This window comes from Balaenoptera acutorostrata, chromosome 20 (genome assembly GCF_949987535.1).
Source record: "Balaenoptera acutorostrata chromosome 20, mBalAcu1.1, whole genome shotgun sequence".
Lineage (NCBI taxonomy): Eukaryota > Metazoa > Chordata > Mammalia > Artiodactyla > Balaenopteridae > Balaenoptera > Balaenoptera acutorostrata.
The window spans coordinates 27,686,997-27,711,980 of NC_080083.1; the positions used below are offsets into that span (position 1 = coordinate 27,686,997).

At 50.4% G+C, this 24,984-nt stretch overlaps 1 protein-coding gene across 1 annotated transcript; it reads left to right on the plus strand.

Moving 5' to 3' along the window:
• Positions 1-1,364: 1,364 nt before the first annotated feature.
• On the plus strand, positions 1,365-24,984 carry TRIM25 (tripartite motif containing 25). The gene is made up of 9 exons (XM_007176176.3): positions 1,365-2,024; positions 6,218-6,313; positions 9,480-9,713; positions 11,813-11,984; positions 13,811-13,876; positions 16,092-16,118; positions 16,443-16,526; positions 16,605-16,703; positions 18,184-24,984. The coding sequence occupies exons 1-9, from the start codon at positions 1,428-1,430 to the stop codon at positions 18,708-18,710; spliced, it is 1,902 nt and encodes a 633-aa protein (XP_007176238.2). The 5' UTR covers positions 1,365-1,427; the 3' UTR covers positions 18,711-24,984.

A 24,984-nucleotide genomic window follows, 5' to 3' on the forward strand; every position in this document is an offset into this window, starting at 1 on the left:
ATTTAGTGGGAGAATTAAATGAGATACTAAATAGATAAATACATAAATCTTAATTTCCTACCCTCCTCATTCTTCTGTCTTCCTTCTTCTTGTGCAAATAACAACGCAATATGAAAGAGAAGAAATGGGGTAAAGAGTCCTGGAGGAATAGAATAACTATTACTATATTACTATAGTAATTACTATTACTGTTACTATTACTACAGGAAAAGCGGGAATTAGGATATTAAATAAAGCAATCCTGAGCTAGCATCCCAGTCCTATTTTGTATAAAATACGTGACCCTCATCTGTAAAATGATATAATGACTTCTGTCTTGTAGTGCTTACAAGGATTATAAAAGATTATAAGGGTATCTATGACTTGTCTAGCACCCAGCAGGTGCCCCATAAATGGTAGTGATCACGATTAGCATTTACCTTTTTGCTGCCCACCCTATCCCCAAAGCAAACTCCAGCTTACTCCTCCCGAAACACTACCTTTCTCTTTGCTCCCCATCCCCTCTCTTGAACACTTCTCCCTTATTGTACACCCACTTTACCTGCACCCAGGCCAGAGCAGGGAGGGAAACAAAGCTAAAAATAAATGAACGAAAATAAACCTAAATAAACAATTTTGAGAAAAATGTTTCAAAATTATATTTGTGTGTGTGTGCACGGGCAAGTGTGTTTGTATGTGTGTGAGAGGAAAACTTTGTTAAACTGGGATGACTCCGAACTCCAGTAAAGTAGAAATGGAAAATAAAATAAAAAGCATGTTATATCGGCGGCATGGAAAGAAATCACCAAGTTTAAGCCTGAGCGTGTGGGTGTGTGACCATGGGCTCCAGCCTGCAGAGATTGTAAGCCTTTACGCCAGAGCCCAGGACCAGGGAAGAGAAAGGAAGGATTAAAAAAAAAAAAAAAAAAAAAAAAAAGGTAGTCAGTCGTTTACTGTTCCTGCAGTTATTTTTTTAAAAACCCTGTCCTGATAAGACAGCCTTGCTCGCGGGGGCGGTGGGGACAACTCCTGTCCGGATGAGTTCTCCGAAGGAAGGGACCTGCTGCAGGGGCTTCTGTGCAGTAGTCCCCTCACTCCCGGGATCCGGGGTTCACCACGCGAGGCGTCAGTTTCCTCATCCGCAGAGTGGCCGCAAGAACCCGCTGGTGGTCCAGAGGCTCGTCTGAAACCCCGAGCTCAGCGCCCCGCACCCAACCCCCGGAAACCACCGGGATACGAACGTCGCAACTCGCACCTCATCAACCCCGGGGGCCCCGCGCGGCCCGCCCCACCCCCCGCGCTCCCCGCCCGCCCCACGTGACTTCCCGAAAGGGCCGGGGACCGCCCCTCGCGCCTCTCAGTTTCGTTTCCTTGGTGGCTTCCGGGCGATAGTGCAGCAGAAGCGGCAGCGGTTCCAGCGCGTCCCGTCGGGTCCCCCCAGGAGCGCCATGGCGGAGCTGTGCCCCCTGGCCGAGGAGCTGTCGTGCTCCATCTGCCTGGAGCCCTTCAAGGAGCCGGTCACCACGCCCTGCGGCCACAACTTCTGCGGGTCGTGCCTGGACCAGACGTGGGCCGTCCAGGACCCGCCGTACCTGTGCCCGCAGTGCCGCACCGGCTTCCAGACGCGGCCACAGCTGCACAAGAACACGGTGTTGTGTGCGGTGGTGGAGCAGTTCCTGCAGGCCGAGCAGGCCCGTCCCGAGCTCCCCGACGACTGGACGCCGCCCACCCGGGCCGCCGCCCCCAGCCCGGCCGGCCAGGTGGCTTGCGACCACTGCCTGCAGGCGACCGCCGTCAAGACGTGCCTGGTGTGCATGGCCTCCTTCTGCCAGGAGCACCTGCGGCCGCATCTCGACAGCCCCGCCTTCCGGGACCACCCGCTGCAGCCGCCCATCCGTGAGCTGATGCGCCGCAAGTGCCCCCAGCACAACCGGCTGCGGGACTTCTTCTGCCCTGAGCACGGCGAGTGCATCTGCCACATCTGCGTGGTGGAGCACAAGACCTGCTCGCCTGCGCCCCTGAGTCAGGCCAGCGCTGACCTGGAGGTAGGGGTTGGCCGGCGAGGGCCCAGAGGGGCAGCCTGGGCCTGCTGGGTTGTGCAGAGGGCACCACTGTGGGCATCTTGGCCTACTTGGATCACCTGGGTGCGGGGGAATGGGCCTTGCTGGGCCTGAGATCAGGGCAGGGGCATCCCCAGTGTCCAGGTAGAAAGGGGCTGGGAGAACATACAGCCCTCCTGGATCATTCCTGGTCCACCTTCTCTGCCCCCACCCCTCTCACCCATTATACAGAGGAACGTTGCTTGCCTTGAGGCTAGCACTTGTCTGACATGTTTAGTACAGGGTTTTGAACATCAAATACGAGCGCTAGAGGTTACCTGTGTTCTCTCAATAAATCTGGGTAACACCCAGGAGGTGGGTATAATTAGTTATTTACAGCTGAGGAAATGGAGGTTCAGAGAAGTTAATTTAACCTGAGCTAACCCAAGTGGCCAAGTGGGCATTGGGCCCCCAGCTGGTCTGACTCCACATTTGCCGTTTCTCCCTATGGACCAGCCTCAAAGCCAAGTCCGCAGAGTTCAGAGCATAGGACATTCCTGAGGTCATGTGAGAAAAAGCCTTTGGTGAGCCAGAGACTTCCAGTGACCAGGGAGGATGGTTATGGGTGGGAGGGTGGGCAGAGTCCCAGGAATCCCTGGATAGGATGCCCAGCCACACTCCTGCACCACAGCGCCCTATATACTTCCTGTGCCACTTTAAAGCACAGGACTGGTCCTCATCAGTAAAGTGAGGAGGTGGGACCGGGTGGATTCATTTCTAAGGGGCCTTCTGGGTCTGTGATGATTTCAGTGGTTTGGGGATCATAATTTCCCCCTGTGGACTCGAGGCAGAGGCTGAAAAGGTGTAGTCTAACTACTTTTCATTGTATCAGTCTGAGCTCCAGAGTGAAGCCTGATTTCCTTTCACTCTCGCAGCTCTGTCAGGGAGAACAAGGGCTGTCCTCGTGTCATCAGAGGAGACGTGAGGCCTGTGGGAGGTTTGCAGTGGCGCCAGGGCCAGGGTGCAGGCTTTGCTCCCATCCGGACACGGCTCCTCCCTGGCCTGGTCTGCTTCTCCAGTCTGAGCTGGGTTTCTGTGTACTTCCTCCCTGAGTCCCAGAAGTCAGATGTCAGGCAGTGCCTGACAGTTGAGTTTGGAGGTACCACCATCTCAGGCCCAGCCTACCTGGGTCTCTACCTGTTGCAGGAAAGGGCCTGCCTGGCCTTCGAAGGCTGGAGCCCTGCTCTGCCCTGCATCCGCTGTGGTTCAGGGCAAGTCACTGAGTTCTCTTAACCTCAACTTCATCCGTAAAATGGGATTAATAGCATTCCCTCCCCACCTCCAAGGGTGACCAGGAGGCTCCGGAGGGATGAACTGTGTGGGAAGTGCCTCATAGGCGGGCCCCAGGGTCAGGCTGGTTGACACGGGCTCCGACCAGAGCTGGATGTTGAGATCTGGGTTTGAATTCTGGCTCTGCTTCCTAGCTAGGAACTCAAAAAAAGGACACAATAATAGTACCTATCTCAGAAGGTTATTGGGAGGATTAAATGAGGTGTTTCATAAATGGCGTTTTACAGTTCGCTAATGCTCCATAGAACTGCCACTATCATTTCTGTTACTCAGAAATTCCCTGAGGAGAGTTTGCTGCATAGAGGGTGTTAGGCTGCCCAGATCTTCATTGCCTCAGGATGCATGGTTCTGAGGACTAGGGCAGCCTGGCTCCTATCGAAAGACCCTTCTAGAAGTTCTTCCCAGGAGGCAGAAGGACCCATTTCCGCCTGGTCTGGAGCCCCAGCTCCCTCTCAGCCTCCAGGGCCTGGAGCTGGAGTCTGTGCCCAGATTATCTGTATGCCATACACACTTGGCTTTTTAATCCTTTTAACAAGGCTTTCCTGCCATCTCTCCCCTACCCGTCGTTGTCCTGGCTTGCTGAGTCCTTTAACCTGTCTCCTTTTCCAGCCCTGCTGCTGGTCAGTACTGGTGGCAGAGCCAGCCCAGCTTGGCTCGGTCACTGGTGTGGGGCAGACTCAGGACTCTGGTGCCTCCCACGTGGAGGACCCAAGTCCCCAGTCTGTGAAGGGATCCTCAGAACTTCGAAAAGTTCTCTACCCTTGATTAGGGGATTGTCGCTGCTGTCAAAGTCCTTGGGTGGCGTTCCTTTCATCATCTATAGCCCTGTGGGCCCCTCTCTACCATCAGGGGACTGTTGTATGCATTTGATTAATGGTGGGTAAAATCTTTCAAAATACAGGGTTCAGGGGTGTACTACTAAGCGTGAGTCTTGGAGGTGAAACATTTGGCAGCCCCCAGGTATTCTGAGGTCTCTTCCAGCTCTGAGACCTGTGAGGCCAGATCTGCCCGGGCCTGGCCTTCTGCCTTTGGCCCACAGTTCATCTTGGCCACTGTTAGAGACCAGGTCAAAGGGCATTGTCACAGAGGTCACATCTGAAACACTATCAATGACTTGGGCTTTGGGGGTTGAGTTAGTGTGGCCTTGGTCTCTGCTTCTAGCCTTTACATGTGACTGTCTCTGGGTTGTTCAAATCCAGAGTCAAGGTCACTGGTGGAGTGGGAGAGGCAGGGAAGAGGAAGGGAGGGCCAGAGTATTGTTGAGCCAGTTAGTTAGGGGACATACATTTTTTTCTAGAATTTTCCTCTGTGCTCAGTTTGGACACAAGTCTGTAATTGTAACACCAGGATCTTGTAACACTAGTTAATAACGATGTGACCTAGGGCAAGCCACTTAATTACTCTGTGCTTCAGTGACCTCATCTGTAAAGGGCAGATAACCCTCTACCTCCTAGTGTTGTTTTTAGCTTTACATAGTTAATACATGGAAAGCACTAGAACAATGCCTGGCTTGGAGTAAGTACATGATAAACACTAGCTGCCATTATGGTGGTGGTGGTGGTGATTTTCCTACCCATTTCTATGCCCCAACATTTCACCTGAGTAGGGTGAAATTGGATATTGATTATGAAAATCTATGGCAATACTAAGAGGCCTTGGGTGATATTAGCTTCCACTGTGCATAATTAGCCTTTGTATCTGAAGGCTAGGTGCCTAGCAATTCTGAATCGCCTTAGTTCAATTTCAGGGACTGAACTGTCGATGGCTGGTTTACTGCTGGTTCGTCCCTATTCCTAAGGTTTAGCCCTTGGAGGTCCCTGCCTGTGGGGCTTATCAAGTGAGCCTTGGACTCTGATATTTGTCCACCTGCCTCTCCGAGGCTGACAGAGGCCCTCCCAGCTGTCTTCCGGAACTGGCAGATGGCTCTGGGAGAACAACCCCCGATGCCAGCCTTATCTCTCTGGGTTTCCTTCTTCTGGATCTTAATTACATAATCCTTCCCTGCTTTCGTAGCTCCCCATTGGTTTTTAGTAGATCCCTCTCCCGCAATATTTTGTCTCCTTTTCTGGTTGTTTGCAGTGGGAGGCTTGGTTTGAACAACCCCGTCTGCCACTTATTGAAGCAGCTGTCCCAGCTCGTTCTGTCTGTGTGAGCTTGACCACCTTGCTGTCCTCTTTGCCTCAGTTTCATCATCTATAAAATGGGTGCTAGTGAAGAAGCTCATAACAATCCAAGCTGAAATTTACTAAGGCCATTTGTCCTGACTAAGATCCAGGCACTATGCTGAGGACTTACACTGCTTCAGTTAATTCTCCTACTAGCCCCGCGGGGTGGGAACAGTTGCGTTGATATCTATTTCGTGGCCAAAGAAACAAGTGAGAGACAGTTGGAGAGCTGGGTATTGAGTCTGGTCTGTCTGGCTCCAAATCCTATCCTTGTAACTTCTTTACTGTCCTGTTCCCCTGAAAGGATGAAGGGAGGCAGTAAATATGAGAATGCTTCAAAAAGCTACAAGCAGGGACTTCCCTGGCGGTCCAGTGGTTAAGACTTCACCTTTCAGTACAGAGGGTGCGGGTTTGATCCCTGGTCAGGGAGCTAAGATCCCACGTGCCTCGTGGCCAAAAAACCAAAACATAAAACAGAAGCAATATTGTAACAAATTCAATAAAGACTTTAAAAATGGTCCACATCAAAAAAAGAAAAAAAACGTAATAAAAAAATAGCTACAAGCAGGTGAGACTTGGGGTGGTGGAAACACCTGTGGGATAGACTTGAGGGCAGTCGCTGGTGTTGGGTGCTGGTGGGGGGCTGGATGGGGTGTTTTCTCACTCGGTTTGTTTTCTCCGCAGAACAAGTTGAGGCATAAACTGACTCTCACGTACAGTCAGATCAACGGGGCATCAAGAGCACTGGAGGACGTGAGAGCCAGGCAGCAGGACGTGCGGGTGAGAGACAGGGCTCCCCGCCACCAGCCTGGCCCTGGAGCCTCCCTCCGTCTCTGGGGAGGACGAGGCTCGTGTTAGGTTCACTCACAGAGTCAGAATTCAACTTCAACCGTGCAAAACATGCAAAAAGCTATGTGCCCAGAGAGATGCTTCACAGACTCAAAGCCTACCTACAAGCTCAACCATTAAAAATTAGGGTTAAAATATAGTGATATAAAAAATGGTTATGATTTAAGGGGGAGAAAAACAGGAAGTAAAAGTTGTATCTATTTATTTTTAAAAAGTGTATTCATTTCTAGGGCGACTGTAACAAGTTACTGCAGACTTGGCTTACAACAACAGAAATGTGGTCTCCCACAGTTCTGGAGGCCAGAAGTCCAAATTCAAAGTGTCGACAGGGCCACACTCTTTCCGAAGGTTCTGGGGAAGAATCCTTCCTTGCCTCTTCCAGCCTCTCATGGCTCAGGCATTCCTTGGTTTGTGGCTGCATCACTCCAATCTCTGCCCCTATCTTCACATGGCCTCCTCTGTCTTCTCCTCTTTTGTCTCTAATAAGGACACTTGCTATTGGATTTAGAGCTCACCTGGGTAATCCAGGATGATCTCATCTCAAGATTTCTACCCTAATTACATCTGCAAAGACTCAGTTTCTAAGTTCTGAAACATGGACATATCTTTTGGGGGGCTGCCATTCAACCCATTACAGGAAGTATAGGAAAAAAGACTGGAAGGAAATATAGTAAAGGAACAGTACTGCAAGTGTTGGAGTGGTAGAATTAGGGATATTTTTTTCCTTCTAGTTTTTTTTACAGTTTTTATAAGGTTACAGTGTTTTTATATTGAAAGAGGATTTGATTTTTAAGCATCCTGGTCTGGAGCTGCAGCATTCAGTTTTATTGCCACAGCTGTGGCTTAATTAGATGAAATCTGGGTTAGAATGCTAGCCTGTGTTGGCAGATCTCTGAGCCTTAGTTTTGAAGCAATCACAGCTTCTTTCCAAAGGTGAGTTATGAGGCTTAAATGAAAGGATGCACATGAAAATACCTGTATCAGTTGGGGGGCAGGCTAAACTGCTGTAACAGAGATACCCCTCAAAATCAGAGGTTTAACTAAGATAGCCGTTTATTTTGCTCCCTGTGACGGTTCAGGTGAGCAACCCAGGCCAGTGGGACCTGAGCAACCCAGGCTAGTGGGATGGCTCTGCTCCATGTGATCCTTCACAGTTCAGGATCTTTCCTTTTTATTGCCCTTCCTCATCTCTTTGGTTGCAGCTGGGTCACCATTACATCTTTGCTCTAGCCTGTGAGAAGGGGGACAGGGAAGGAGAGTGTTGCCATTATCACTTTCGCTCCTGTCGTGAGCAGCTTAGTCACATGACCAAGCCCAGCTGCAGGGGATGCTGGGAAATGTAGTCTGTGGCTGGGCAGCCACGTGCCGGTCTAAACTCCAGGGGTGTTCTCTTAGTGACGGGAGCAGGAGGAGGATGAATCCTCGGGGACATTGGTAGTCACACTGGAGGTGGCAGGGTAAAGTGTTGGTTAAAGAAATAATTGAATTCCCGGGACTTCCCTGGCGGTCCAGTGGTCAAGACTCCGTGCTTCCACTGCAGGGGGGCATGGGTTCAATCCCCAGTCAGGGAACTAAGATCCCATATGCCGTGCAGCGTGGCCAAAAAAGAAAGAAATAATTGAGTTCCAATCTTCCTGTCCCTCTTAAGTGTGTTTCTGTTTGTCACGTTTGATTCTGAGCTATTGAGGTTTCCCAACTTGTAAAGCGAAACTGCAGCTTCTAGAGCAGTGCTGTCCGCTAGAAATATAAAGTGAGCCTTATACTGTATATAACTCTAATTTGAATAACACATGAAATTAATTTGAATAATATATTTTATTTAACTCAGTATATCCAAAATATTATTTTAATCAGTATAAAGTATTAATGAGATATTTCAAATTCCTCTTATTTTACACTTATAACACATCTTAACTTGGACTAGCCATAGTTCAAGTGCTCTGTAGCTACATGTAGCAAGTAGCTATGGTATTGGATAGTGTAGTTCTAGAGGAAATTTTCTAGAGCAGCTTCATACCCTTTAAAAAATTACTCATGGGGCTTCCCTGGTGGCGCAGTGGTTGGGAGTCTGCCTGCCAATGCAGGGGACACGGGTTGGAGCCCTGGTCTGGGAAGATCCCACATGCCGCGGAGCAACTAGGCCCGTGAGCCACAGCTACTGAGCCTGCGCTTCTGGAGCCTGTGCTCCGCAACAAGAGAGGCCGCGATAGTGAGAGGCCCGCGCACCGCGATGAGGAGTGGCCCCTGCTTGCCACAACTAGAGAAAGCCCTCGCACAGAAACGAAGACCCAACATAGCCAAATTAAATAAATTAATTAAAAAAAAAAACTACTCTTTAAAAAAAAAAAATTACTCATAAACTGCTTTCCAGCTTAAGAAATAAAATATTGCCATGGAAGATGAAGCCCCTGCTTTGCTTCTCCCTTTTTATATCCCCCTTCCTCTCTTCCAAAAGTAACCACTATCCTGAATTTATCCATTCCCATGTGTTTCTTTATACTTTTAATATGTATGTATGTATTCCTTTGGCAATAAATACTACCATTCTGTTTGTTTCTAACCTTTATGTAAGGAGCATCATACTGTATGTCTTCTTCTACAAGTTGTTTTTCCCTTATTAGTGTTTAATATTCCATCCTGTGAATAATTTTCCATCTTCTATTGATAGACATTCAGGTTGTTTCCAGGGTTTTGCTAATTCAAACAGTGCTGCTTAGAGCATTCTTGTGTGTCTCTTGGGCAGGTTCTGAGATTTTTTTCTTTCTTTATTTACTTGGTTGCATGGGGTCTTAGTGGCGGCAGGTGGGCTCCTTAGTTGCGGCTCCAGGACTCCTTAGTTGTGGCTCACCAGCTCCTTAGTTGCGGCACGTGGGCTCCTTACTTGCGGTTCGCGGGCTCCTTAGTGGTGGCATGTGAACTCTTAGTTCCAGCATGCATGTGGGATCTAGTTCCCTGACCAGGGATTGAACGCCGGCCCCCTGCATTGGGAGTGCGGAGTCTTATCCATTGCGCCACCAGGGAAGTCCCCAGATTTTTTCTAGAGTATATTCCTAGACTGAGCCAGTCTGATGGATGCCCTCTTGTTTTGGCTTCTCAGGAGGTTGCACACAGGAAGATGGACCAGCTTAGACAAGAATACCTGGAAATGAAGGCTCTCATTGATGCCTCAGAGGCCAGCTCCACACGAAAGATAAAGGAAGAGGAGAAGAGGGTCAACAGCAAGTTCGACAGCATTTATCAGATTCTCCTCAAGAAGAAGAGTGAGATCCAGACCCTGAAGGAGGAGATTGAACTTGCCCTGACTAAGGGGGACGAGTATGAGTTTCTGGAGGTGGGTCAAGATGAGGACATTGAATATGCTTTCTGCCTAGCGTCATGATGTTGACTGTAGGTGCATTGGGGCCCTCGAGGAGTTGAGGCTGTATGAGGTCATGGGAAGCATCCCTGAGACACATGCTGTGTTAGTTTTCTACATTTCATGACAACTTACCACAAGCTGAGTGGCTTAGAAGAACCACTGTTATCTGTTATCTCACACTTCTGTGGCTCAGGGCATGGCTGAGGTCTCACCAGGCTACATTCCTTTTGGAGCTCAAGGTTGTCTTCCAAGCTCACATTCTTGTTGGCAGAACTCAGTCCCCTGTGGTGCAGGACTGGGGTCCCCATGTCCTTGCTGGCTGTCAGCAGGAGCCACCCGCAGTTCCTAGAGGCTGCTGTGATTCCTCGCTGTGCGGCCCTCTTTCGAGTTGGCAGCCAGCTTCCTCAAAACCAGCAGAGAATTTCTCCCTCCAGGAAAGCCCAGTTTTTCTTTTAAGGACTTTTACCTGATTAAGTGAGGCCCACCTGGGAGAATCATCTTTTTGATTAACTCAAAACCAACAAATTTGGGATCTTCATTACATCTGCAGTAACCTAACCATGGAGTAATATCCTTTCATACTCAGAGTCATGCTCATACTCAGGAGGAGAGGATGTATAGGATGTGTACCCGGGGCAGGCGGGAGTCTTGGGGGCCATCTTAGCATGCTGCCTACTGCATAGGCCTCCACCGCTTCCCTCCATCCCGCCTCTGCACGGCCCCTGGAAGTGTCTCTCTAAAGCACAGGCACCCCTCCCCGCCCTTTCTGATTTCACATTCCCACAGGGCCTTGGTGACCAGCCTGCCTTTGCCAGCAGCCTCATCTCTTGCCAGCCACCCCCTGCCCATGCCCTGTGCTCTAACCACAGCAGAGCACTCGTCAGATGCACCGGGCATTGGGAGGGAAGGCCGTGGCTGGCCTCTGCCTAGTAAACCCTGTCCTTTGTTCAGGGCAACCCCAGTTCCCCCATCTTCCTCAGATCCCGTTATTCTGCCATTGCTGGCGATCCGGAGCATGTTACCTGCCTCTGCTCTTGCCCTCGACAACGTTGTTTTAGATGTGCTTGTTTTCATGTCTGTTTAAAAGGCTGTCAGGGGACTTCCCTGGCAGTCCAGTGGTTAAGACTCTGTGCTCCCAATGCAGGGGGGTGTGGGTTCAATCCCTGGTCAGGGAACTAAGATCCCGCATGCCACACCGCGTGGCCAAAAAAAAAGAAAAAAAAAAAAACCTGTCAGCTCGTTTCGGGCGGGGCCCTTCATCCTCCTAGCACGTCCAGTGCACGGCAGAGTGTCTGGCACGCGGCAGATGTTCTGGGGAGGCCCATTGATTGGGTGACGTGCTGCTTTGACCCATCAAAGGCCCAGATTCCATGTTCAGGTCCTGAGGAGGGACAGGAGTGCCTGGCAATCTTCTCTTCTCTGTTCAGGATCTTCTAGCCACACCTAGGCTGGATGGCATTAAGTTTCATCGCACGTGCTCATTCCTGTTTGTTGACCTAGCTGCCTTGAGCTCTTACAGAAGGATTCTGAGTCCACATCTGGTCCTCTTGATACTGTATGACATGATTTGGTCTCCACATTTGGAAGCTTCTGTACGATCCTTCTTTTCCGTTGGGCATGCGGCTGAGTCCTGCAGCCTTCCAGGCATTCCTGTCTATTTTCAGGACACGTGTTCAGAGCTGGTCCTTGTGGGATGGACATGGTGATGAGTCTCCTGTACTTTTTCAGCCACAGCTGGAGGGGTGGAAAGAGCATTATCCATGGGGGTCAGGAGATCTGGGTCCCAGCTTTGTCCCTGCCACTAATTGGCAGAGGTCCTGGCAAGACACTTGTCATTTTTGACTTCAGTTTTCCCATTTGTAAGGTGAGCGACCTCTGAGGGCCCTTCCAGCTCCAGATCGCTGTGTCTTGAAGTGGCACTTTAACCCCCAGTGACCTCTGGCTCTAATTTGAGAGGCTGATTAGACTTAGTGCCCATGGGCACAGGGAAGCTCCTTCTGGGGTTCATGAGGCCTGAGCCCAGGCCCTGGCTTCACCAGAGCTGCCTGAACTAACCCCCTGGCTTGTTGCAGAAAGCAGCAAAACTGCAAGGAATCACGACGAAGCCAGTCTACGTCCCCAAGGTGGAGCTGAATCACGAGCTGCTAAAGGGTGTCTGTCAGGGCACCTCTGAGCTCAAAAATGAGCTGAAGCAGTACCTCAAACAGCTCCAGGACAAGAAGCCTGAGGAGCTCATCATCCCAGGTAACTATTAGCAACCTCCTGTGCTTTCCACTGGGACCCCTGAAATGGGATGTGTCCCCTCAGTGTTTTGGGATGGGAGAGAAATCTTGATCTGGAGCATTGGGGCTTGAGTTTCGGGGGTTACAAAACATCTGCCCTCCATCTAGGAGGTAGTGGGGAGTTTTTGCCTCATCCTGAGATTGTAGCTGTCCTTCCTAAAATATTTTTGGGGGCCGGATGTTATGAAGGGTCTTTCTAGATAGGCTTTTTTTGTCTGAGTCTGAGGTTGGCTCAGATGGGTTGAATGGATTCTGGGTTCTCATTGTTATTTGGTAGGGAAATGGCTAGTTTGGGGGTCAGAGAAACGTGGAATTCCTCCTTGATACCCCCTACCCTTCCACTTATATCCAACCCATTGTCAGATTTTGCTTCTTAAATATCTCCTGATTCAGTCAGCTGGTTTCACTGCCGGCCACCACTCACCTGCTCTCCATTGCAATCACCTGTGGCAGCTTCCTAATGAGTCCCTCTGCATCCACTCCTGTTGCAGCTGGAGAGAGCTTTTCAGGATGCAAATCTGATTTCTTGGCACCTTCTCCCCTGCCTCCTGTTCAGAGACTTTCCATTGCTTTTATTTATTTATTTTTTTAAAATTATTTATTTATTTATTTATTTATTTATGGCTGTGTTGGGTCTTCTTTCTGTGCAAGGGCTTTCTCTAGTTGCGGCAAGCGGGGGCCACTCTTCATCGCGGTGCGCAGGCCTCTCACTGTTGCGGCCTCTCTTGTTGCGGAGCACAAGCTCCAGACGCGCAGGCTCAGTAGTTGTGGCTCACGGGCCTAGTTGCTCTGCGGCATGTGGGATCTTCCCAGACCAGGGCTCGAACCTGTGTCCCCTGCATTGGCAGGCAGATTCTCAACCACTGCGCCACCAGGGAAGCCCTCCATTGCTTTTAGATTGCAGACCAGACTCTTGACCCTGGCTGTCAACCCCTGCCTGGTCAGGCCCCGTCTGTCTTGTTAGCCCTGAAGTTACCCTCTCCTCCCATACGTCCCTCTACACTCTACAATTCTTCAAATATGTCAAGCTTCCTGCCACAGGGCCTTTGTACATGCTCCTCCACTGCCTAGAGGGCTCAGACTCCAACATCTTCACCAGGTGACTCCTCTCACCCTGCAGAGATCAGTTGAAACATTACATTTCTCAGCAAACCTCCCCTGTTGCCACTCCTGCTCCTCAGACCAGGTTGCCGGGTCCTTATCATCCCTTGGGGCCCTTTGCGCACCTGTCATTTCACTCTTCCTTGCCATTCCCATGTGTCTCCCCCACCAGACTGTGATCAGTGAGGGCAGGGGCTGGGTCTGTTTTCATCCAACACTCTCCCCAGCGCCTGGCACAGAGGGGAAAGCCATTGATGAATTAGCCCTGCATATTTCTTTTTCTGCTGTATCAGCGATCACTGGTCTGGGGATGGAGGGGTGAGAGAAACCAGAGGGAAAGGAGCTACCACGACATGCCAGGCATCTTGATCTCACCACCACGAGCGCGGGGAGTCATCCCCGTCATACGTCGGAAGAAACCAAAGCTCACAGATGGTTCAGAGGTCATGGAGCTGGGTGCTGGTGGCGGAAAGACTCCACCCTGGCTACAATTTAAGGCAGAGAAAAGAAGGAACATACCGAATTTGTCTTTCAGTTATCTTGTTTCTAGTGCTTGTAAACGATCGGATGGGGAAGGTCAGCGGAAATCAACTTTGTAAGCCCTCTCCCCGCCTGCCGACGGCGGGGCTGGCTCCTAGGCTTGGTTTGGAAGAGCCGCATAGACTACCCTCTTCTTCTTTGGCACAGGGGGCCCTGGAGGACATGGCCTGTTGCACATTCCGAAACCCCCACGGCCTGTGAAGAAGATCCCAAGTAAGTAAAGTAACCCCGCCTCCGTCCCTGGGGCAGCAGCGACTGTGGCAGGCGGTGCTCGGGCTGAGGTACTGGCAGGCGTCACGGCTCCTTCCAGCGGGGCACAGCTCACCCCAGGCTCCGCGGGGCCCGGGCGCACCTGGAGGCAAGTGCTGCCTGACCCCGCTGAGGGGCGGTGGCGGGGCTGTTGCAGGAGCCCTGCTGGGGCACGCGGGAGGACCGGCCATCAGCACTGGATATTCTGACTGCCTGGAACAGCAAGATGACCGAAGCTGGCTTGTCTTGAGAAATACTTATGATGCCCGAGTTCTGGCATTTGGGGTGACCCCCTGAGCAGAGGCTGAGCCTCACCGTAGCCCAGTGCCGTTCAGCCTCGGGTTGGGATGTGTTTCTGCCATCACAGAGCTCTTCAACCTTTTTTCCGTATTGCCCTCCTTTGCTCTTACCTCTCAGGACCTTTTAGAAATTTTTTTCCTAATCACCCCCATCCATGAAATTTTAATACCACACATATGATATATCTGTTTATACACTGTGCTTTTATACATAAGAAGAACAAGTTTTTTTCCATCCTTCTCTCCCCCTCACCTCCTAAGAATCAATTTTTGCTCCCCCTTGGGGGCAAAATCACCCTTGTTGAGATGGGTGGGGCTGGGGTGAAGAATGGTCCTCAGTTTCCTCATCTATCAATTTTGGACCATAATGATGTCCACCTCATGGGATTATTGTGTGAGGTTCACATGGGACACTGATGGTGAAAGCTCTTTAAAGGACAGGCATATGTCACCAAACTGTTGGCCAACAAGTCAGCGAGGACGGAGGAGGGCTGCCCCCCATTGGGTGGTTGGGATGAGAGAACTCCGGGCTGGTGTTTGTTGTTGTCTGCTTGGTGTTAGTGTTTAGTGGCTGTCTGTGGCAGACAAATGTGTGGTACCAGGTCCTGAGTGGAACGGGGTCGGGGACTGGGATGCCTGGGGCAGGTGAGGAGGGAGCCATCAGTGGAGCTTGAAAACGTGGAAGGGCACCTTGTGTGAAGAGGGAGGTGGAAGAGGAGGTGACAAGTACTGTAAACCTGTGTCCTTCTCAAGGCACAGCCCCTGAAAGCCTCCTTCCCGCTGCCCCACTTCATAAGGCCCGCTCTTCACGTGAGTGAGCTGTGGCGGGGCTGAGGCGGGGAAACAGGCAAGGAAAGGGTAGGCTTATCACTGTGGATGAGGCTCCTAGGAATTGCGATGACTGGGGAGGGGGCCCTTTGCCTGAAGCCAACGTCATAGCCCGGGGTCCTGCCAAGATGCTGGTCCAGTGGCCGTGGGCAGGAGAGGAGCAGGGGGGGAGACGGGGAGAGTGAGAACGACTCCTGAGAAATACGGCTCTGAAGTGGGAGGAACGGGGAGCCAGTGGGGCATGTGGGACCAGGGAGGGTCTGGTGGGGAGAGAGCAGGGCTGGTCTGGAATGTACAGGATCCTGCAGGCAGGCAGGGGTGAGATCCAAAACCCCCCTTGTCATTTCAGCGGTGGGGAAGGTAGCAGAAAGGGAACCTGAAATCTTCTAGCCTGCTCGACCTTGAGCCTCATTGCAATCCCAGGGGCTTGTAACAGACAGACTTCTGAGCCCCACCCCCAGACTCTCAGTTTTCAGCTGGTCTGGGTGGGTCTGAGAATTTGCATCCCTACAGCTTCCCAGGTGATGCTGCTGCTGGTTTGGGGACCACGCTTTGAGGACGGGTGTTTTAGCTAAACTCAGTTCCCACAGGCACACACTCGGGATACTTTCTAAAGACGATCGTGATACTTGGCAAGCACATTTTTTTGGCTGGCTCCCTATGTGTGTCTTCTTTTGTGTTTGTTTTTGCATTTTTTCTTTTGTGGAGATATAATTTAATCCTACAGTAAAATGCCCAGATCTTAAAAGTACAGTTCGATTAATTTTGACAAATACATACATCTGTGTTACCATTACCCAAATCAGGATAAAGATTTCCATTATTCCAGGAAATTCGTTCGTGCTCCTTATTAGTGAGCCCCTCCCTACCAAAACCATGATTCAGGTTTCTATCACCGTAGATTAATTTGCCTGTTGACCCCTTATATTTTTCAAGTTAAAACATCATAGCTTTATTTGTATGGGTCACATTAGTGCATTGATTGTTATTATGGTGTTTTGAAAGTGTCATTGTGTTTAAAATATGTTAATTCTGAAAATTTTCTCTTTCAGAAGAAGAAAAGAAACCCAAGAAACCTCGTAAGTTACGCATTTCTGCATCTTTTTGTTTCTTGAGTGCCTGAGTGTAGAACTAAATGCCAGCAGGGAGAGCTGAGCCATGGGTTTGGGGGTCTGGGCTCTGTGACTGTGTCCCGTGCTGGCAGCCAGGCCTGGGCTTGGAGGTGACAAGTGTAAATGCGTAAGACCGCTAGGATGAGTGTTGCCCTGTCTGGACTCGTTTGTGTCGCCCTGGCTGTCCAGGTGTGTGTTTGTGGAAGCAGCTCTTGAGAATCAGCGTGGGAGGGAGTATAGGCCATCAGGTCACTCTGTCATGTCCCCAACTCATGGCGTCTCCTCCCTCAGCCCCAACCATTGCCTCACCCAGCAAGCTTCCCACCTTTGGAGTCCCAGAACTTTTAGTGGATCTCAAGCAAACTGGCCAGGAGGGTGAGTTCTGGTGGGCCAGGGGCAGTGGGCTGCCCGCTCTGAGTTTGTTCTGAAAACATCTCTCTGTTCTTCATCCAGCTGAGGCCAAAGTCCCCACCGTACTGCCGACCCCGGTGTCTCTCAAGGCCAAGGTGCTGGAGACCTTCCTAGCCAAGTCCAGGCCTGAGCTCCTGGCGTGTGAGTAGCTGCTGGCTTGCTTACCCTTGCCTCCGTCTAGCTTGGTCAGCCTCTCCCCTAGAGGACCCACTGTGCTCTACTCTGTCACACCCTTACTTGCTCCCGTCCGGATTCCAGCCCGGAAGTGGTGGGAGTTCCTTCCTCCAGGCCAGCCTAGGGGCCACCCGCCCCTAGCTTCACCCATAGAGCGTCCTCCACTTGTGCTCACTTCCATGCAGTGGCCAGAACCTCTCTCTGCAAAGTGCGCTCTGGCCCTCCTTTCCCCACAGCCACGGCAGGCTTGCTGGGGGGCAGTGGATGCCTGGTTCTTGGGCCGGCACCCGAGAACCTCCCCCCGCCGCCCCCGATTTGTGGAGCCCCGTGCGCTTTGTGATACAGCCGTGTAAGCAGAGGAAGTGAGTTCTAGGGACTTAGGATCTTAGAGGACATTTTCCCAGGCCATTCATTTTGCCCTGGGGGAGAACCAGTGCAAAGTATCCTTCCCTGAGCCTCCCAGCCAGGGAGTGGCAGATAACCCCAGTCCTGAATTCCCAAGCTAGGGATTGTCCTTCTCTGCCTGCTGTCTCCCACTGGTCCAGGGTTCCCTGTGAGCAGGAGGGGCAGAGATGGGTGTGTCCTGGGGAGGAGGTGGAGGGTGGGGACAGCACTTGTCTCTGCTCAGTCTTCGGACCTGCCAGAACTGGCTGGAAGTGTGGCAGGAAGGGCGGGGAGGCCGTGCTCGTGTCCCAACCAAGGAGTATATTCAGGTCATTGGTGTGCTCACAGACCTTGATTGGTTCCCCGTTGCAACCGATTAAAGTCTAGACCGCTTAGCTCTCTACTTGTGGCTCCCTGTGTCCCTCTCCTCCTGCGGTGGCCTCTGTGCTCCCAGCTGCCCAGCCTTCCCTGGTCCCAGCACCCGTCCACCGTCCTCGTGACTCCGCGTTTGCCTTCACTGTCCCCTCTGCCGAGCATAGCCTTTCTCCCTCCTCTGCTCTCCTCTGTTTAATTCTCCTCCTCTTCCTGTCGCTCAGCTCCAATTCTAGCCCACGTGTGAAGTGTTCCCCTGTGCTCTCCCCACCCTTTACCCTTTGCCCCGTGGCTGTGTCCCTCCAGCAGTGTGCTTGCCCTTTAGCAGAGTGCGGGGCCCATAGTGTTGTCATTACTGACGGGCTTGCCTTGCTTGTGGGAGTGTGAACTCCACGAGGCCAGGCACCATGTCTGGTTCATGGTTGTACATCCTGCATAGAATCTGGCATAAGCCAGGGGCTCAATAAATGGTTTTAGATGGAGGAATAGACAGAGAGATGGGTGACTAATAGATGCACAGACGGCTGGATTGATGCATAGAGAGATGGACAAATGTCTGCCTGGCTAGACAGAATGGATGGATGGATGGGTGGATGGATGAAACAAATGAATACATATTACCAGTTAGGGAAAGGATTGAAAGTGAGAGCACTTTGGGCTCCTTGTAACTGACTTGTTGATGCTCCCTTAGATACTGTTAAAGTCATCCTGGACTACAACACTGCCCACAGCAAGGTGGTTCTGTCCGAGAACTACACCGTAGCTTCTGTGGCTGACACATGCCACAACTACCGACCACATCCCCAGAGGTTCACATACTGCTCTCAGGTGTTGGGCCTGCACTGCTACAAGAAAGGGATCCACTACTGGGAGGTGGAGCTGCAGAAGAACAACTTCTGTGGGGTGGGCATCTGCTATGGCAGCATGGAACGGCAGGGCCCTGAGAGCCGGCTCGGCCGCAACAGTGCCTCTTGGTGCGTGGAGTGGTTCAATACCAAGGTCTCTGCCTGGCACAACAACGTGGAGAAAACCCTGCCCTCCACAAAGGCCTTGCGAGTGGGCGTGCTTCTCAACTGCGACCATGGCTTTGTCATCTTCTTCGCCGTGGCTGACAAGGTCCACTTGTTGTATAAGTACAAGGTGGACTTTGCTGAAGCTCTGTACCCGGCCTTCTGGCTGTTCTCCACAGGTGCTACGCTCTCCATCTGCTCCAAGTAGGCAGGCTGTGGACGCTTGGCCTGACTGCCTGTGCGATGCCCAAGACTCTAGTGAAGATGCTGTAGGTGGAGCTCTCGGGGAGGTTCCTGAGAGTCCCCAGGGGCTGAAAGGATGGGAGGGGAGCTGGTGAGGGTGGGAGGTTAGGGAGATGGGATAAGAGGATGGGTTTGGCCAGGGAAAGGGATGGGGTGATTGCGTTATGGGTGAGGAAGCCTTTCTGCCTCCTGGTGCCCATCAGGCAGGATGGCCCCCTCCCCTCGTTCTGGTAGATCTCCAGGCTGCTGGGTGGCCGGGTGGGGCTTTGGGGAGTGAAGTCATTAGTGCCCCTCTGCTCTTGGACATAATCTATAGCCACTGTGGGTTCTTCCTTAGGCCTCTGGTGTCCGCCTCTCTGCTGTCTGGAGTAGCCTTCAAATCTTGGAGTTTTGATGATTCTCTATAGAGCTACTTAACTCTATAGATTTTTTAAAAAATTCCAAAGTCATTGAATTTCATTATTATTCACCCTCCACTACCTACATGTGGGAGTTGGGGTGAATGCTCAGACTTCTGGTTATTTTCTGTGCTTGAGGGAAGCTACGCACAACAGGTCTTCACCCAGACCAGAGTTTCCCAAAGAAGTATGTCCTTTTCCTCCACGGTTTCCGTTTCTGTTTTGGACCTCAGCACCCCATCCATGGTTTTAAAATGTTTAGTCCAACAGGAACCTTTTCAGTCTAAGATTTCAAACCATAATCTGAATCAGCCTGTTTTGGATTTGTGATTCAGGGTCAAGGTGACCCAGGTCCTATGTGGCTAGAAACCCCTCCCACTCTCATGTATTATGAAAGGCATCTCAGCAGAGATGCCTCGGCTGCAACTACGGAGCCTTCTTCCCCTAGTGCAGGCTTTGGGGCAAGGCTCTTCACCAGGCAAGAGGGACCCTGACTGCGTTCACAGTTGGTGGTTTTGCTCTTATCAGAGCGTCTTGCCTTCTCACTGATCACTCTCCTCAGTGGTAGCCTCCGTTCCCCAGGATTGTGAGATCCTGCACTGGCTGGTGGAGGTACCACCGTGGCCAGCACAGTGGAGCGTTCAGCTAAGCCCGCTGTCAGGCAGACAGGCCAGGTGTGGCTACCTCAGGGACCATACTCGGTCACCTGCTGGGCTGACTACCTATGGCCAGAAGGGCCTTCCAGCAGATCCATGGGAAACAGCAACATTCCTGTTCAACCCAGCACTGGGCCTTGGATGAGTCGGAGGCCTGTCACCGGCCCTAGCCCTTTCTGCTTTCTTCCTCATTTGAGCCAATTCCAGGTGTAGGAATTGACCAGGCAAAGGGTCAGGAAGACTTAAGGACCAGGGAGGAAAGAAGGTGCCAGGCTTAAGCACAAGGGGCGATTTTTCCTGCAGTGTTTCTGTGCAGTGAAAATAACCCCAGTCCACTCAGGGCGGGAGTGAATGGATGCTGGAATTTCCCAAGCTCCTTATATCCTGGCATTGTCAGGATGTAAGTTCTGATCCCCAAAGTGAGAGAAATGTAACCTCTTGTGGTGAAATGTGTCCTGCTCTGGGCTTTGCCAAGAGGAGAGCTGAGGTCAGGCTCCTTGTGGTATGAAAAGGACAATACCACTGGAGACAGGGACCCCAGGCCTTTCCATATGGAGGTTTGACAAGTTAGCACTTCTGGGGCCTTGTGCTGGGCCCCCAGGGCACTCTAGTCCGGCCCAGAGCACTTGATATTTCTGACAGATGTGTTCATCTGTGTCACCTCCCAACAAGAACTTCCACTTCCTTGGGAGAGAAATCATCTCTGTAGGGAAGATCCCCCTGCAATAGCTGAAATGTGGTTTTTAAAAGTTTTCTTCCTTTGCTCCTGGGAAGAAAAGTTCTTTGTTGATTCTTCTCTGCTTTTGGAGATGGTCCAAAGCATCTTCATTGATCTCCTGAAACAAAAGCCTTGCTTGAAGCCAGTTTATACTCGGGAAGCAGCTGGGTTTAGAGGAGAATGCAGAAGATTAAACCACAGGTCCTGCTTGGGCTCTTCTGCAGAAATGAGGGCAGCCAAGAGGGCTGTTCCCTGATGGTCGATCATCCAGCTCAGGAAAGGGAAGCATGAGCCCCTCTGTTGATGAGAGGCAAGCAGGTAACCCAAGGTGAGCCCTGTGTGGGTTCTTTGCGTGAACTGAGGGGCATTCCGAACCATTCTGTTTCCAGTGGTGAGACTTTACATCCCCTCCCTTGCCTTGCGGGGCCGGTGCCCGACACTAGAGCCCTAGAGTTGGGGGAAATCTTGTGTTCATCTGACTTCCCGTTTTGCAAAGTAAGTCAGATGGGGAGGTATTGGATGACTCCACTCACCGCTCTTGACATCCCATTATGGAGGAGGTGCCTCCTTAGATGCCCCTGGTACCCTGGAGGAAGGGTCAGAACTTCCCAGATACACAGACATAAAAACACTCTCCCAACCTAGGTATCAGGGGCTGTCTCAGTCACTCTGGCGTGATAAACGAAAAGTCAGGGTCAAGTTTTTGTTATTATTCAAGGGCTGATTGATTGGTTCTCCTGTTATAATTACTCTGAAATGGGTCTGTGATCTATAACTAATACTGATACATTATTTCTTACCTTATTCTGCCCCACCTGTATTGATTTTAAATAATTAGGAGTATTTCAGCTTATATTCTTGAGCTTATATTTTTAAGAGTTGATTCTTTCAGAGATAGTAAGGGCTGTAGACACAGATCTTCTGAAACCCATGAGAAATACCAGGGCCAAGGCTGGCTGACATGCCTTAGAAGCTTTGAATGCAATAAAGCTGTGTGTGGTATTGTTTCACACATTGCAGTGTGTGTAGAAAGTATTACTTATCTGTCATGCTGGAGTCAGCAAATGAGGTGTCCAAGGGCCTCTGGCTGCCCCCCCCCCCAGATGCCTGGGGGCTGAGATTTCAGCAGAACTATAGCCCATTTGAGGCTGCCATGGGTGTGGCAGCCCCTCAGGAAGCTTTCGATGCTGAAATCTCAGCCAGATAAGATGTCCTTCTGGGCTTTGCATCAGGATGGGGGTGGGGAGAAAGGGGAGGGGTATGAGTGAAAAGGTAAATAAACCACAATGGGGTAATCAGGGAAACACTGATGGAAGTGGGAGGGTTCATTGTATGATTCCTTCTGTTGTTGCCTCTGTTTGAAAATTTCTATAATAAAAAGTTTAAAAAATGAAACAAAAACCAGCCAGCAATGGGCCCTGTTCACGGATTTTTATCCTTGTTTGAAGAGAGGTAGGAGTTGTGGTTGGTATGGATTTGAGGTTGTTGAATAATAATTTGACTGGCTCTTGTCTCTTATTCCTGGTGGGGAGATGCTAAATCCTTGGAATTTCCCCAGTAATACGAGAGTCCTTATTATTCATGAGCCCCTTGGATCACACCTGAATTTATACTAAGAAGTGAGATGACCCAGGATCGGGGCTGGTCGGCAGAGAGACCAGGCATGAGATTAGAGGGTTGGTCTCATTGAGCCAGCCTCACCCCCAGGAGGGGAGAGGGGCTGGAAATCGAGTTGAAATATGTGGTCAGTGATTCAATCAGTCGTCCCTGATGAAAGCTAGGCACCCCGAAGATCTGAAACAGGAGGGAAGGGGGCAGGGCACAACCTTTGAAAGAATGACATAGCCCGAGGACATGACATAAACTGATTAGAAGCAAATGAGTCCAAGCTGGAGGACAAGTCGACTTCCACTAGACCTTGAGCCTCAGTATACACTTTTCTTTTTTTTAAGTGTATTTATTTTATTTATTTTTATTTTTGGCTGCATTGGGTCTTTGTTGCTGCGCGCGGGCTTTCTCTAGTTGCGGCGAGCAGGGGCTACTCTTCATTGCGGTGCGTGGGCTTCTCATTGTGGTGGCTTCTCTTGTTGTGTAGCATGGCCTCTAGGTGCACGGGCTTCAATAGTTGTGGCACGTGGGCTCAGTAGCTGTGGCTTGTGGGCTCTAGAGCACAGGCTCAGCAGTTGTGGCGCACGGGCTTAGTTGCTGCGTGGCATGTGGGATCTTCCTGGACCAGAGCTCGAACCCATGTCCCCTGCATTGGCAGGCGGATTCTTAACCACTGTGCCACCAGGGAAGCCCAGTATACGCTCTTTCTAACACATCAGCAAGCTAAATGACACAGCCACAGGCACCATGACAGTTCCAAGGCCTACCATAAGGATCAAAAAGTGGGTGGTGGCCCAATTCCTCTAAATCCCCACCCCTTCCTGAAATAGCTGGAATACTCCTCCCACTCATTAGCCTATGTAATTACCCACCCCTATAAAAACTGAGAACCCCATACCCTGGGGCTGCTCTCAGCTTCTGAGATGGCCCACACTCTGTCTGTGGAGTGTGTTTCTTTCTAAATAAAGCCACTTCTTACCTATCACTTTGTCTCTCACTGAATTCTTTCTGCAATGAGACATCAAGAACCTGAGCTTCATTAAGTCCTGAAACCAGGTGTGTGATCTCAGTTGGAAGACCGTGGGTTTTGGCCGGGTTTGAGTCCCGGCACATGGGTTCAAGTCCTAATCTGAGGTGCATGGTTTCAGCTCCACTGAACACCCTGCTTCCACAGGAGCTCTGGGTTGGTGTCCCTTCTGGACCTCACTCCATGTGTCTCTTCATTTGGGCAGTCTTGATCTGTATCCTTTACAATAAAACTGTAATCATAAGTGTAGCGATTTCCTGAGCTCTGTGAGTTCGAGTAACACACTGAAGCTGGGGGAGGTCGTGTGCTATAGACCAGAGGTTGGTGCTGCCGCCCAATTCATATGTTGAAACCTCACCCCCAGTGTGGTGGTATTGGAGGTGATTAGAGGGTGGCACCCTCATGAATGGGGTTAGTGCCCTTATACGTGAGACCCCAGAGAGCTCCCTCACCCCTTCTGTCGTGTGAGGACACAGCAAGAAGACAGCTGTCTATCAACAAGGAAGCAGTTCCTTACCAGACACTGAATCTGCCAGCGCCTGCTTCTTGGACTTCAGCCTTCAGAGCTGTGAGAAATAAGTGTTTTTGCATAAGCCACCCAGTTTATGGCATTTTTGTTATAGCAGACCAAACTAAGCCTTCTGGACGTGTGTGTAGCCAGTTGGTCAGAAGTGTGGGTGGCCTGGGGACCCCTGAAGTGTGGCTGGGGTCTGAAGTGAGGGCAGTCTTGCTGGGACTGTGTCCTTTGGCCTGTGGAGCCTGAATCTGACTCCGACTCCAGGGGTTATCAGCAGAATTGTACTGCAGGATGCCAGCTGGTGTCAGAGAGAGATGGCAGGACTTGCAAACTTTGAATAAGCCCTTGACCAACTTGTCAGAATAAACTACACTGTTCTTTCTTTCTTTTTAAACATTTCTTATAGCAGGTTTATTTGCAAAAACTGGAAACAACCCAAGTGTCCATCAACAGGGTGAATAGATAAACAAATTTTGCTGTAGTCATACAGTGGAAAACTGCTCAGCAGTATAAGGAAGGAACTATTGATGCACATGAAAACATAGATAAATCTCAAAATAATTATGCTGACTGAAAAAAGCCAGACGTGAAAGAGTACATAGTGTATGATTGCATTTATGTAAAACTCTAGAAAATGCAAACTATCTATAGTGACAGAAAGCAGTTCAGGTATTGCCCCGGAAGGCGGGTGGGCAGGAGAGGCTGCAGGGAGGGATTATAATGAGGCATGAGGAAACTTAGGGGAAGATGGTTATGTTCACTATCTTGATCAAGGTGATAGTTTCATGGGTATTTGCATATGTCAAAACTCAAATTGTACAACTTAAATATATGCAGTTTACAGTGTCAATTATACCTCAATAAAGCTTTTTTTAATTTTTATTGAAGTATAATTGTTAGCTCCAGATGCACAATATAGTGATTCAATATTTCTATACAAGATGATCACCACGATAAGTCTAGTTACCATCTGTCACCATCAGTCTCCCTCACCTCTTTCATTCATCCCCACAACCCCCTCCCCTCTAGCAACAACCTGTTTTGTTCTCTGTATCTATGAGTCTGTTTCTGTTTAAAACACATTGTTCTATATATGGAATCTAAAAAAAAAAAATAATGTTCTGGTGAACCTAGGGACAGGACAGGAATAAAGATGTAGATGTAGAGAATGAACTTGACACGGGGAGGGGGATGGGTAAGCTGGGACAAAGTAAGAAAGTAGCATTGACGTATATCCACTACCAAATGTAAAATAGATAGCTAGTGGGAAGCTGCTGCATCGCACAGGGAGATCAGCGCAGTGCTTTGTGACCAC